Below are 12,929 nucleotides of genomic sequence, written 5' to 3' on the forward strand. Positions count from 1 at the left end.
GGGCACCTCCACACCAGGGGTGTGCACCTCCAGCCCAGGGGGTGTGCACCTCCACACCAGGGGATGTGCACCTCCACACCAGGGGGTGTGCACCTCCAGCCCAGGGGGTGTGCACCTCCACACCAGGGGATGTGCACCTCCACACCAGGGGTGTGCAACTCCAGCCCAGGTGGGCGGGCACCTCCACACCAGGGGGTGTGCACCTCCACACCAGGTGGGCGGCACCTCCGGACCAGGGGGTGTGCACCTCCGGACCAGGGGTGTGCACCTCCACACCAGGTGGGCGGCACCTCCACACCAGGTGGGCGGCACCTCCGGACCAGGGGATGTGCACCTCCAGCCCTGGTGGGCACTGGGTAGGGATCTCCACGCCAGTCCCCGGACATCTGACCCGGTACGGACGTTGTCAGCGCAGCGGACAACCTTCAGATTCAGTCAGTATTGCTATCTAGCATTTAGTGTAGAGGCACGTTCCCATGGAGTGGCATTTTAGCCGATGATACCCCATGGGAACGTCTCTCATTTCATTCATCTGTGGCATTTTAGCCGATTTATGTGCGCCACTTATTGCGTTATTTTTCCACAATGTGTGAACACATACCTACCACGCCATGTGTGTCTCATGTTCAGCGGCCGGCCGGACCGTCGGTCCGTTCAAGGCCGATGGTCTGCCCCCCGATACTGACCCTCTGCCGTTCTGCTCCGATACTGACAGTCGGCCCGTTCCGCCCCCGATACTGACAGTCGGCCCGTTCTGCCCCGATACTGACAATCGGCCCATCTGCCCCCGATTCTGACAGTTGGCCCGTTCTGCACCCCCGATACTGACAGTCGGCCCGTTCTGCCCCCGATACTGACAGTCGGCCCGTTCTGCCCGCAGGCCGGCCGCCGAGTCGTGGCAGGTGGCGGAGCTGGAGACGGTGCTATAGGCGACAGTGGCGCCGCGCAGCGTCCGCCGCTGAAACACTAGTTACCGGACTCGCCGTGCGGCGGCGCTGTGTGCCGCGGCTGGGTACCGCCTGGTTACCGAGCAGTGTGATATTTGCGGAGCTCGGAGGTGTTTTCTAGTCTTCAGAGTGAGCATGTTTGTGCGCCGCGTAGTGAAATGACGTGACAGTGAGCCTGAGGACCCAGCCTGTCCACTGATGCAATAGCGCCGTGCCGGACGGCGGCCGGCAGAGACGGGTACTGGGGCTGGGCGGCTGATCGACCACCGCCCGGCCGACTCACTCAACATTGCCACTCATCGCTGTCCATGTCCATCAATATCACCGGATGTGGGCGACCTCGCAGTCGGAATTCATCTCACACCACTAGCAGGTCATTGTCTGACCCCTAACCGATGTGTAAGGTCGCGTGCTCAGCTCGCCCACCTGCCGACCAGGCCGGGGCGCGTGCTCAGCTCGCCGACCAGGCCGGGGCCGCCGGTGTACGTACCTCCACCGTCCAGTGGCCGCCCGTTCACCGTGTGACGACAATACAGCCGCCCGACTCTGTATATCTGTCCCCGCGTCTGCCACCCGTCTGATCAGTCTGTCCCCTGTTGACGGTGCTGCCCGGCGGACGGAGGTAGCAGAGAGGCGCCGCACGGTCCGCGTCCACATGGCGCGCAGATGGGGCGCCCTCCCCGGCACTCAGCAGCGCCCTCCCCCAGCACTCAGCAGCACCTCCCCCGGCTTAGCAGCACCTCCCCAGCACTCAGCAGCGCCCTCCCCGGCACCCAGCAGCACCTTCCCCGGCACTCAGCAGCACCCTCCCCAGCACTCAGCACTACTCAGCAGCGCCCTCCCCAGCGATCGGACAGTATGTCCCCACCACGGACCGACACGACACCAGCCGTTACTACATAGACACCGAGCCTCCGTAAACGGCCACAAGCCACATCGGAGTCGTTTTATTTCACACCCAATCATACAATAGGTAGGTCACTAAGAAACAATTCATAATCAATATGCCGGCGGCGCGCCGTGCCGCCGGCGGCGTCCCCTGTGCCGGGCGGCGCGGAGGGGGCGGGGGGCGGGGGGCGGGGCTACTCGTACACGTCCTCGCGGTCGGCCACGTACCGGACAATGTCGGCCGGCCGCATCAGCTTCTCGGCGTCCATGTCGGGAATCTCGAACCCTGCAGGTCACAGTCAGCACAGTCAGCGCAGTCAGCGCGGCCAACACAGAGCACAGTCAGCACAGTCAGCGCGGCCAACACAGAGCACAGAGCACTGCACAGTAACACGGCACGGTAACATGGAGAACACACCACCGCACAGTCAGCACAGAGCACAGTCCGTACAGATCACAGCGCAGGGTAACACAGAGCACAGTACAGAGCATCTCACAGTCAGCTCAGAGCAGTCAGCACAGCACGGTAACACAAAGAACGCAGCACTGTAATGTCAGCACAGAGCACAGAACACAGTAACATAGTAGAGAGCACAGTCAGTACGGCATAGTAACACAATACAGGGCATTGCACAGTCAGCAGAGGGCACAGAGCACAGAGCACAGAGCACAACACGATAACGAACCGCAGAGAGCACTGAACGGCGTCCACGTCGGGAATCTGGAACCCAGCCGATATAACAGGGCTGCACCACCACGACCATAGAGCGATGTACGGTAACAGACCAGAGACCACAGCGCACTGTACAGTAACAGACCGCAGACCACAGCGCACTGTACGGTAACGGACCAGAGACAACAGCGAACTGTACGGTAACAGACCAGAGACCACAGTACAGTAACAGACAGCGCACTGTACAGTAACAGATCGCAGACCACAGCGCACTGTACGGTAACACAGACCGCAGACCACAGCGCACTGTACGGTAACACAGACCGCAGACCACAGCGCACTGTACGGTAACACAGACCGCAGACCACAGCGCACTGTACAGTAACAGACCGCAGACCACAGCGCACTGTACGGTAACAGACCGCAGACCACAGCGGACTGTACGGTAACAGACCAGAGGCCGCTGAGCACTGTACGGTAACAGACCGCAGACCACAGCGCACTGTACGGTAACAGACCAGAGGCCGCTGAGCACTGTATATGGTAACAGACCGCAGACCGCAGCGCACTGTACGGTAACAGACCAGAGGCTGCTGAGCACTGTATCAGTGAATACGGTAACAGACCGCGGCAGCGTGCAGTAGGTGGGCACAGGACGGTCCCACTCAGGGTATATATCGGTCCCACTCACCGAACTCGTCCTCCATGGACATGATAACCTCGACGTGGTCCAGAGAGTCCAGCCCCAGGTCGTTGATAAAGTGTGAGTCGACCGTGAGCTGGCGGGAGAGATACCATCAGATACAGTCAGCCACACAGAGCGACACACAGCCAGCAGGGGGAGTCCGGTCGTCAGATACGGTCAGACAGGGGGCGACACACAGCCAGCAGGGGGAGTCCGGTCAGATACGGTTAGATACGAGGCGACACACAGCCAGCAGCGGGAGTCCGGTCAGATACGGTCAGACAGGGGGCGACTCAGCCACAGCGGACAGAGCGTCTCACGGCCTCTGACCGCGGCCCGCGGACCGGGAGCTGCGCCAGACGCCCAGTCCCGGCTCGGCGGGTGAGGCGGGGTAGGGGAGGGCTCTGTACCAGCCGCCGCCCGCGCCTCCCAGCAGCCCGCGCAGACAGCGCTGCCGGCATCTTCAATACCACCTGGGACGACTGACTGGCTGGGGTGTGGGTATTGTGGGCCAGGGGCGCTGCGACCAGCTGTCAGTGCAGCCTGCCGGCGGGGGCTCACCCTCTCCGGTACACCGCTCCGTACCGGGAGCTCCCCTCCGCTACCGACCAGCTGTCAGTGCAGCCTGCCGGCGGGGCGGGGCTCACCTTCTCCGGGTTGATCTTGTCGTAGAGTTTGAGCACGAGCAGCACCCGGTCCCGGATGATATCCAGGGTCAGCGGGTCCTTGGCCGAGTAGAACCGCGTCTGCAGCTCCGCCTGCCGGCAGCCGAGCGGCCCGTCACCAACGCGGACACAGCCGGCGGACACAACGGGACACCACCGCGGACACAGCCGGTCACCACAGCGGACACAGCCGGCGGACACAACGGGACACCACACCGGACACAGCGGGACACCACAGACCGGACGGTGTCCAGACAAATTGCCGAAAGGCTATTTGCCGAATGTCATTTTGCCGAAGGCATTTCGTCGAATGTCATTTTGCCGATGTGCTTTTTGCCGACGTGTCAAAAAGTCGAAGTGCTAAAAGTCGAAATGCCATTCGCCGACATGCGTTTTTGCCGAAATGCCAATTAGCCGAAATGCTTATTAGTCGAAATGCGATTTGCCGAAACGTCGATTAGTCGAAATGTCGATTACTGATTAGTCGAAATGTCAATTAGTCGAAATGTCAATTAGTCGAAATGTACATTTGCCGAAATGTCAATTGGCCGAAATGTCAATTGGCTGAAATGTAGATTTGCCGAAATTTCAATCTGCCGAATTGGCAGTTTGCCGAGCTGTCGATTAGTCGAAATGTAAATTTGCCGAAATGTCAATTTACCGAAATGTTGATGAGTTGAAAAATCTCAATCTGCAAACCTAGGCTAGGTTAGGTGAGCTGGTATTTATTTACTTTAGGACCGATCACCAATTTACTTTTGGTCCAATCCCGGATCCCCAAGTAAGAAGCAAATCACATGATATCCTTTGACCTCCTGATTTCATAACTAATAATTATTCAGGGCACAAACAAGTTTAAAAGCACCAATACAATATGGTAAATGACATCAAATTGCTCGTGGCGAAGCAGTGCAGTGCCGAAGGCAATGCCTTAGGAGAGATAACAGGAGAGACACAGGCCAAAGGCCTGAAGCCTGATATACAACCACTTAACCTAAAAATAATTGACTTATTGTTTGCAATCTATTCATGTGAGTAACTTCTTCCTCATCCACGGGTAGGCAAAAATCAGTAGGTCAGGTTAGGTAAGGTTTGATTGTTTTTCTTATATTTTGGTGACATGTAAGTATGCATCATATCAGGATTTAGGAGCTCAAAACATGGAAGAAGGTGTAAAATTTACCTTTGAAAAGTGAGCTGGTCCTAAAGTTAAAGGGACCCTCCCACCTTCAAAAAAGTTAATGAATTGGCATGAAAGTAATGTCCCTTGGTTCAGAAAGAGCGAAAACGAATATCTACCAAATTTCACCGAAAAATATTCACTGGTTTTCAAGATATTAGCATGGATGAAGGAGAACCTGGATTGGAAACTAACAGCTGATTGCGTTCCCTTCCGTAAGTGCCCGAGGGCACGCGCGGCGGCAGCGGGAGCCGCGTCTGCCGCGCATTCACTGGCGCCGCGTAAGCGTTCACCGGCGCCGCGTAAGAGAAAAACACTAGAAATGGCCCTCTTTTTCAAGGTCGCCTGTATTCGGCCCTCGTGTACGACTTTTGTGGGGAACGGACAATAATAGTTTTGGTCTCATTCGATAGCCTGATCAATTTTGTCTGTCGTAAATAGCTTCTAAACCTAAAAATAAATCCGCATTGCGGTCTAATACCCGTTTCAAAACATGCCGCCCCGCGTCCCCCTGCCCCATAGACCGTAATGCTTAACGGCGGGAGTTTCCAGTCCCGATACTTACCGAACGCTAGGTGGCAGGTCGATCGCCCGGAACGCTGCCCGTAATGTTGAAGGAATAGGAGTTTCCTATCCAGGTTCTTTCATCCATGATATTAGGCTTTTACTTTTGTTTACTTTTTTGGATCTCCCCTGTTACTAGCGACTTTATTTGGAAGCAATAATTTGGCAGCCTTAAAGTGCGGCAGACGTTGCGCGCAAAGCAGCGTATACCACCACGTGTTAACGATGGTTTTAGTCTAAGATTTAAAAATCGTTAGATCTCCGCTGACGTCACAAATTCTAAGGGCGCATTCCAATGCATTAGCCCCTTATAATCCGAAAACTGCAAGTTTGAAATTCCATATCTTCGAATTAAAGCATTTTTCGATGTTGTGAGTGCCCAAACCGGTATTTGCAGGCCATGGCCACCAATTTGGTTATCTCAACTCAAAACTAATGTTAAGGTGGGAGTGTCCCTTTAATACTTACAGGTTAGCCCGCGCTCTGGTGGGGGGGGGGGCTATTTTTGACCCCCCCCAGACTTTTCGATATATCTCCAGAACCGCTGCGCCGATCGTCACCAAACTTTCAGTACCCTCCCGGACATCAATTTTATACATTGTGACCAATTTTTTCCAAAGGCTATGATAGGTTGGCCGGAAATGACGTCAGAGTGACGTCATGTTCTGCAGTTTTCGACCCAAAAAAGGGTTTCGCGGGAAGAGCTGTCAGGCCTATAGCTTTGCAAATACAGAAAACGATAAAGACATAAAAGCTGTAGAATTGACAGGGCTACAAAACTGCTATCTCAGATTTTTGAATTTTTGGATTTTGACCCCAAAAATAAAAAATAGATTTTTTGAATATAATAGCCGAAAAATGCAAAAAGTTTTGGAATTTCGCAAAAACCGGAATATATGTGATAGTCCTTACCGCCTCCTATCCACATACCAAATTTGAGATTGATACCTCTTTTTTTGGCGAAGTTATAGCGAAAAAAACGGTTCAAAACTGATGACGTCAAATTTTAAAACTTAATTTTTAGCAATTCTAGACCCCGTAGCGCAAAACAAAGACCACCGTTAGACTCCCCGTGACGAGCTGCATCGAATCAATACCCATTTTATGCAAAACTATCAACTTTAAAATTTGACCTTTTTTGACCTGACCTTGACCTGACCTTCACCAGAAAGTCACCTAAGCCGTACCTGATAGTCTTATAACCAACACCATTGAGTTGGAAATGAAAAATTGTCCATAAAACATGCATCGCACAACCTTAGTACCTAAAGTTAGGTTCATGTGACCTGACCTGTGACCCTTGGTGACCTGACCTGTGACCTGACCTGGTAATGTCAGTGACCTCTTATAGCAACATATGTACAGTCCACAGCAGAAGTAATGTGGGGTTTCAGTCATGGGTATGTTCTGCTTCTGAAGCTTAGGAACGATTAGCCAGACTACAATGAAACTTTGAATGTAGCTTATATGTATCGTCACCCTTGCAGCTGCAACTTTAGCTATTGACATCTTCTTTTCGATCACTCCGCATTAAACAATCGCCAGTCAAAGCCAACCGTTGAGATTGGTAAAACCCTACATTACTTTAGCGGTGGGCTGTACTAGGCAACTGACGCCCTATCGCTGATTCTCGACAAAATGCGTTTTCTTCGGTGTTATAGCGCATTCCCTAGATGACCCGTGAACGGTGAAACATTTATCTTTGACCTGACCTGAGACATCATCGGTGACCCCGAGGTCAATGAAATTTGGTTTCCCTCGACAAATTTGACAGGCCTTTCGAACGCCATTTGAATTTCGCGGATCCGTCCAGTAGTTTCGGAGATACGAGGGGGGGGGGCAAAAAATAGCCCCCCCCCCCACCAGGTCGCGTTATAAACAGACCCCACCAGGGCGCGGGTTAGGCTAGGTTAAGTTAGGTTAGGTTAGGTTAGGTTAGTTTCGGCTAATTGGCATTTCGGCAAATTGACATTTCAACTAATTGACTTTTCGGTAAATTGACATTTCGACTAATCGACATTTCGGCAAATTTACATTTCGACTAATTAGCATTTCGGCGAATTGACATTTCGTCTAATTGACTTTTCGGCAAATTGACATTTCGGCGAATTGACATTTCGATTAATTGACATTTTGGCAAATTAGCATTTCGGCAAATTGACATTTTCGACTTATTGCACGTCGGCAAAAAGGCATCTGAATTCTGACGGTGCTCTTGCTCACGTGACGGGCACGCGCAAGCTTGTTCATCCAGGTCCTCGGTTTGGCCTGTATCGAGCGTTTCAAGCCGCTCAGGAATGTTGGTGTCCGTTTTCGGTCACTGCGAGGTGTGTGAGAACGTCGAGCGACACCCCCTCAAGCTCCTACAGTCGCGATAGTTCGGTACACGGTAGACTTTGGGTACCCAGTTAAACTTATTATGTCCTTCGCGCTCTGTCCGGCGCGAACTAACTCACCAATCGTTTCTCTCCGACGCTGCTCCATGACTGCGCGATAGGTTAGGATTAAAATTTCAATATCAAATGAAAAACAATTGTTGAAATTATATTGTATAAAATTTCCATGATGTTCCTCCGCATAGCAAATTTTTTGTAAGGTCATGAACTTAGTCCCAATTTATCTGCAACACCCTGTATGTATGTACTGTGCAACCATTTATTAGCTATTTATTACTATCTAAATCTAGATCGATGCCTATCTCGGAAGCACATGCAAAATACCTGTGAGTGATTTGATTCAAAATATTGTATTTTGCCTCATGTGTGTCACATACATCTCTCTTGCTCACCATAGTAGATAGGAAAGAGGCATAGGGAGCGGATGCTCATAGGATGCTGCCTCTTCTCAGTGTCATATGACGGTCATATCTGTTCTTGAATGCGTTGATGCTTGGACTCAGTACCACATGTTCAGGCAGTTGGTTCCACTGGTCCACAACTCTCGAGGAGAAAAATTGATTGCGTCTGTGCAGCCGATGCCTTGGCTTTTGCAGTCTGAGAGCATGTCCGCGTGTCCTTTCCCTGTTTGTACTGGTCTCTAGTTTCAAAAACTCTTCTCCAGCATTCACCTTGTCATGTCCATGGACCAGCTTGTAGACTTCAATCATGTCCCCTCTAACCCTTCGATCTGCCAGTGATGTCAGTTTCAGTTGGTCTAAACGATCTTGGTAAGGGAGATTGGCGAGTTCAGGTACGAGTTTTGTCGCTCTCCTTTGGATCCTCTCCAACCTGTTGACATCCTTTTGGAGAAACGGGGACCAAGCTTGGATGGCATATTCCATGTGAGGGCGTATCAGTGTTCTGTAAATTGGCAGGAACATTTCCTTGTCCATGAAGGTGAATGTCCTCTTCACTCTTCCCAGCATGGAGTTCGCTGCAGCTGCCGCTCTCGTAACCTGCTCTGATACTTTGAGGTCTGGCGTTATTGTGATTCCCAGGTCCTTTTCTTTAATGGTTGAGGTAAGAGTGGTGTCCCCCATTGAGTAGGTGTACAGTGGATTTTTTGTCCCGAAGTGCATCACCTTGCATTTGTCTTCATTGAAGGTAAGCAGCCATTTCTTGGTCCACTGTTGCAGCCTGTCAATATCTTCCTGGAGGACAATCTGGTCATCAGGGCTTCTTATCCTTCGGTAAACTTTGGCATCGTCTGCAAAAAGTTTCCCACGTGACTGGAGGCCCTCCAGGAGATCGTCAATGTAGATCAGAAATAGGGTTGGGCCCAGGACACTACCCTGTGGCACTCCACTCCAAACCTCTCTCCATCCTGAGTGGCAACCTTGCACTGCCACCCTCTGCTCACGTCCAATCAAGAAGTCTGTTATCCAGTGCAGAATTTGTCCGTTCAAGCCCATTCTTCGTACCTTAGCAATGAGGTGCTGGTGTGGGACAGTGTCAAATGCCTTGCGGCAGTCAAGGTACAGGGTATCCACGCATTCCCCCTCATCAATAGCATTCTCAACATCATAAAGGTACTCCAACATTTGAGTCAGGCATGATTTGTTTGACCGAAAACCATGCTGCTGTTGGCTAAGCAGGTCGTTCGTCTCAAGATGGTTAACAATCTTCTGCCTAATCAGCTTCTCCATGATCTTACAGGGCACTGAGGTCAAACTAACAGGTCGGTAGTTCAGTGGATCTGATCGGTTCCCCTTTTTGAAGATGGGTGTTACATTTGCCCTCTTCCAGTCCTTAGGCAAGCGACCCGACTCAATTGAGCGAGAGAAGATGATGGACAGTGGCACTGCAAGGCTAGTGGCACATTCCTTGAGCACAATGGGGTGTACTCCATCTGGGCCAGGTGCTGATGGTGTCTTTTGTTTAAGCAGTAAAGCCCTTACCTCCACTGGGTCAATGATACACTGCTCCAGCTTGTCATCCAGAACTGTCTCCAATGTTGGTGGTTCTGTCCCCTCTGATTTCTTGAAAACCTGCTGAAATCGTCGATTCATCACTTCACAGGTTTCATTCATGCTAGTTGTCATCTCCCCATTTTCCTTCTTTACAGTCAGCACTTCTTCCTTTATTGTCATCTTGCTCCTGGCATAAGCATAGAATGCCTTTGGATCTGATTTGAGCTCTGATGCAAGCTTGTGCTCAAATTCATGTTTTGCTTTTCTGACCGCCTTTGTAGCTTCATTTCGTGCTTCAATGTATTTCTGTTTCAGTCTCTTGGATTTTCTGTTCTTCCTGTGTTTGGTCCAGGCTTCTTCTTTGCGTTTCACATTGTCAAGAAGCGTCTCTTGTTTTATTGTGATCTTGTACCACTGAAGAAGGGCCACGCCAGAATATATATTGGTTTATTTTTCTATTTATGATGAAAATGAGCAACAGGTTATTCTTCATCCTTCTAACAAAAGAGTACTTTTTGATTCTGTCTACCTTATAATTAGCATATTTTCCAGAAGCGTAAACTGCATTACATGTAATTGGCTGAAAAGGCCATAAGTGGTGAATGAACCTGACTTGTTTTATGACAGAATATGCAAAACATTTCAATCAATAAATTGTGTGCCCTTTCACACCCCAATTGTGGGCATTTGATGACCATTTCTTGAGTTAATATAGGTGTCCCTTAACACCCCACATTGGGGTGCTGAGGGACAGTGAAGAAAAATGATGAAAAATTATATGCAGGTAATTATTTTTAAAAGTTTAATGTAGCAGGCATGTAAAGCACCAAATTCCACATAAAATGCTGATAATTTGATGCTTCTATCTCCAACCCTTCTTGAGTTACAAAATGAAACACCTCAAAACTGATCTTTAACACCCCATTTTACGGTACTCTACATAATTATTATGCACTTTTTTGACGTGATGCACAATTACAAATGAGTTTTAGTGGGCGAACGACCGAAACATCGCCTCCCGTTCTCATAAATGGGAACGCCCATTCCCATATTTTCCGTTCCCAAAAATGGGAGTTCCTATATTTGGGTAGGTAGGTACCACTCAATAAGTACCATAGTTTTGACTACTGAATTTGAAATCAATTTTTTTTGTAAGAAATTCTTGTCCAGACACTGAAGCTGCCATAACGCATGTGAGAGCTTCGGTAATGAACTTGGAGCCAGCGTCCTTTTGAAAAACTATAATTAATCTTTTCATGGCATCAAGTTTCACGATACCTTTCAGGGAGTTGAACAGGTGAGTTGAAAAATTGACACAATAATAACACCAACTTACAATCATTTCTTATTTGAAAGGTAACAATATATTCAGAAATAATTGCATTATATTATCTTGACTCATTTTAATTCAACATTAAATTGTACGAAAAGATTGTATCAGTGGCGTCATATATGTAATCTAAAGTTACTTACCCTTCTATGTTGCCTAAGGAGACAAGAAGAGCTGTTTGGTACCCGGGATAGCAAATCGCCACATCTTAGAACTGAGGCAACAGAAACTGTTCGAACAGTAGTGGCCGAAAACACATTTTTGGGCAAAATTGCCACCCGGGCACCCCTGATGAACGCCGCCATGATTCTTCGCCAGTAGCACAGCGCTGCCTCAAATCAAAACTCGTTTTGATTGTTGAAAATGTGATTTTAACAAAAAGTTTGCTAAGTGTTGTGCTAAGTGTGGCACCTTATGAAATGAAAATATTTGATAATTAGGTATTATGAATGAACATTCAATTTTCTTTTCTTTCACATGTTTAGGTATGCAAAATTTGCAAAGAAACTTTTCCCCGATGGAAACCGCAAAATGTTACTTTTCGGAATGAGCGATGAACTGACGAAAGCCCCATAGCAAGTAATACAAGGCTTCCTGAGGCTTCAATATCCCCCCTAAGCCATAAGGACTGATGAAATCCTATACGTTGAATCAAATGTTGGTGTTTTGGTCACAAAACATAAGCACCAAAACAGTTACTGAAATAGAATCGGCTAACATCTTGAAATAAATAGATGCAATAACAGTAACTGGTAAAATCTTAGGGTGGATAAGTAATATGAGTTTAAAATCTGGTAAATTGACAGCAGAAAACGAGTTATTGCTTCAGCCTGGATCAGTACAGTAAGTTGCCGGCGGTGTATTATCGGTCGTGAAAGAAAAAAAACAGCGGAATAGTGCTGTCGTCAGTTGAACAAATTTATGGCGCACATGTTACGCTTATGAATGTAAACAAAGGGGAGGAGTTGCGTGGTGTGGGCTCAATTTTTAATTATAGACAAAGAGATTGCATTTGAGCGTCGACGCTGATTGGAGAACAGTCCATCTCGGTCGACGGTCCTTGGCATCAAAGAGGAAAAGTCAAAAGGTATCACCCAGAGTTTTAGAGGCGTCAATTGCAACCTGATTGCGCATGGGTCAGGCTGTTCGTACAAACTGAAACATTGCATTTCAATGTTTGCGTCAAGGTTTAAGTGTGAAACTGTTGGAGTTGCATAATGCATTATATAACATGCAATTGATAGATGATTTTTCTTCTTTTCTGAATGTGAGTACTGTGTTATTAGGTAGGTACATTTTCTTATTACGAACCCTTGTTGTAGGACTCAAAATGGCTTAAAACTGACTTGTAATGACCAAATAGGGCACATACATTGCTAACTGATGATAGCAAACCCAAACACCAAAAGAAGAACAGATATAAGCTCTAAAAATCAATGGAAAATCGGTGAAATAATTTGGGGATCCCTGTTCTAAATAATTTCAATTTGCTGCCAAGTGCCATGTTTCTTTTCAATTTTCTTTTATCGTAGCTTGTTGCAGAGGTGCAGTTTTTGGCTTTTCTTTGGTGAAACTGGCATGTTCATGCTTATCACCAATGAGATGCCATGATTGAAGATACACCAGCAGTTAGCTTCCATGTATGGCCA

At 48.8% G+C, this 12,929-nt stretch overlaps 2 protein-coding genes across 2 annotated transcripts in view; one reads left to right on the forward strand and one right to left on the reverse strand.

Annotated features, from left to right (window-relative positions):
- Window positions 1-1,498, forward strand: part of LOC122375726 (glutamate receptor ionotropic, NMDA 2B-like) — a gene marked incomplete at its 5' end in the record, with an annotated part of 75,398 nt that extends 73,900 nt beyond the window's left edge. Inside the window, one exon of the mRNA XM_043355225.1 lies at window positions 881-1,498. Within this exon, the coding sequence (XP_043211160.1) occupies window positions 881-929 (49 nt within the window). The remainder of the gene's footprint in view (window positions 1-880) is intronic.
- A 381-nt stretch (window positions 1,499-1,879) lies between these two features.
- On the reverse strand, window positions 1,880-11,784 carry LOC122375727 (acyl carrier protein, mitochondrial-like). Its single transcript, XM_043355226.1, has 4 exons — window positions 11,424-11,784; window positions 3,841-3,951; window positions 3,200-3,287; window positions 1,880-2,121 (listed from the first exon to the last, which is right to left on the reverse strand). Exons 1-4 carry the CDS (start codon window positions 11,583-11,585, stop codon window positions 2,030-2,032), a joined length of 453 nt encoding a protein of 150 aa, XP_043211161.1. The 5' UTR covers window positions 11,586-11,784; the 3' UTR covers window positions 1,880-2,029.
- Between the last annotated feature and the right edge of the window lie 1,145 nt (window positions 11,785-12,929).

The sequence above is a fragment of the Amphibalanus amphitrite genome, unplaced genomic scaffold (assembly GCF_019059575.1).
Source record: "Amphibalanus amphitrite isolate SeventyFive unplaced genomic scaffold, NRLGWU_Aamphi_draft 001904F_arrow, whole genome shotgun sequence".
NCBI classification, from domain to species: Eukaryota; Metazoa; Arthropoda; class Thecostraca; order Balanomorpha; family Balanidae; genus Amphibalanus; species Amphibalanus amphitrite.

What these genes read in the sequence shown, in the direction of transcription:
- LOC122375727 (XM_043355226.1), bottom strand. Translation starts at nt 11,585, where the DNA reads ATGGCGGCGTTCATCAGGGGTGCCCGGGTGGCAATTTTGCCCAAAAAT. An exon ending in TCCTTAGGCAACATAGAAGG is followed by an intron (nt 3,952 to 11,423) that starts GTAAGTAACTTT and finishes GGCTGCCGGCAG; the next exon opens with GCGGAGCTGCAGACGCGGTT. An exon ending in GTCCATGGAGGACGAGTTCG is followed by an intron (nt 2,122 to 3,199) that starts GTGAGTGGGACC and finishes TGTGACCTGCAG; the next exon opens with GGTTCGAGATTCCCGACATG.